At 73.4% G+C, this 685-nt stretch overlaps 1 protein-coding gene across 1 annotated transcript; it reads left to right on the forward strand.

The window, feature by feature from the left end:
• Positions 1 to 2: 2 nt before the first annotated feature.
• Positions 3 to 570, forward strand: LOC106885238 (achaete-scute homolog 1-like; the record flags this gene model as incomplete). Its single annotated transcript, XM_014937239.1, has 1 exon — positions 3 to 570. A coding segment is annotated over one exon (567 nt), but the record flags the coding sequence as incomplete, so codon positions are not given.
• Positions 571 to 685: the final 115 nt, after the last annotated feature.

The raw sequence follows: 685 nt of genomic DNA on the forward strand, positions 1-685 counted from the left end.
CCGCTGCCGCCTCCGCCCCACCGGGACCGCCGGCGGGCGCTCCTCCGCCGCCGCAGCTGAGCCCGGCGGGCGGACAGCCCTCTCCGGGCGGCAAAGCCTCGGGGCCGCGGGCCGCCAAACGGCAGCGCTCGGCCTCGCCGGAGCTGATGCGCTGCAAGAGGCGGCTGAACTTCAGCGGGTTCGGGTACAGCCTGCCGCAGCAGCAACCGGCGGCCGTGGCGCGGCGCAACGAGCGGGAGCGCAACCGGGTGAAGCTGGTCAACCTGGGCTTCGCCACCCTGCGGGAGCACGTCCCCAACGGCGCCGCCAACAAGAAGATGAGCAAAGTGGAGACCCTCCGCTCCGCCGTCGAGTACATCCGCGCCCTCCAGCAGCTGCTCGACGAGCACGACGCCGTCAGCGCCGCCTTCCAGGCCGGCGTCCTGTCCCCCACCATCTCGCCCAGCTACTCCCATGACATGAACTCCATGGCGGGCTCCCCCGTCTCCTCCTACTCCTCCGACGAGGGCTCCTACGACCCGCTCAGCCCCGAGGAGCAGGAGCTGCTCGACTTCACCAGCTGGTTCTGAGCCCCCCGCCGCAGGTGGGTGCGCGCCCCGCGGAGGGCAGGGGCGCCGCGGAGAAGGCGGGGGTGAGGGGTGTGTGGGGTGGGGGACGGGGACGACGTGGGGCAGCGGGAGAGGGG

This window comes from Calidris pugnax, unplaced genomic scaffold, assembly GCF_001431845.1.
Source record: "Calidris pugnax isolate Ruff unplaced genomic scaffold, ASM143184v1 scaffold1, whole genome shotgun sequence".
Classification (NCBI taxonomy): Eukaryota; Metazoa; Chordata; class Aves; order Charadriiformes; family Scolopacidae; genus Calidris; species Calidris pugnax.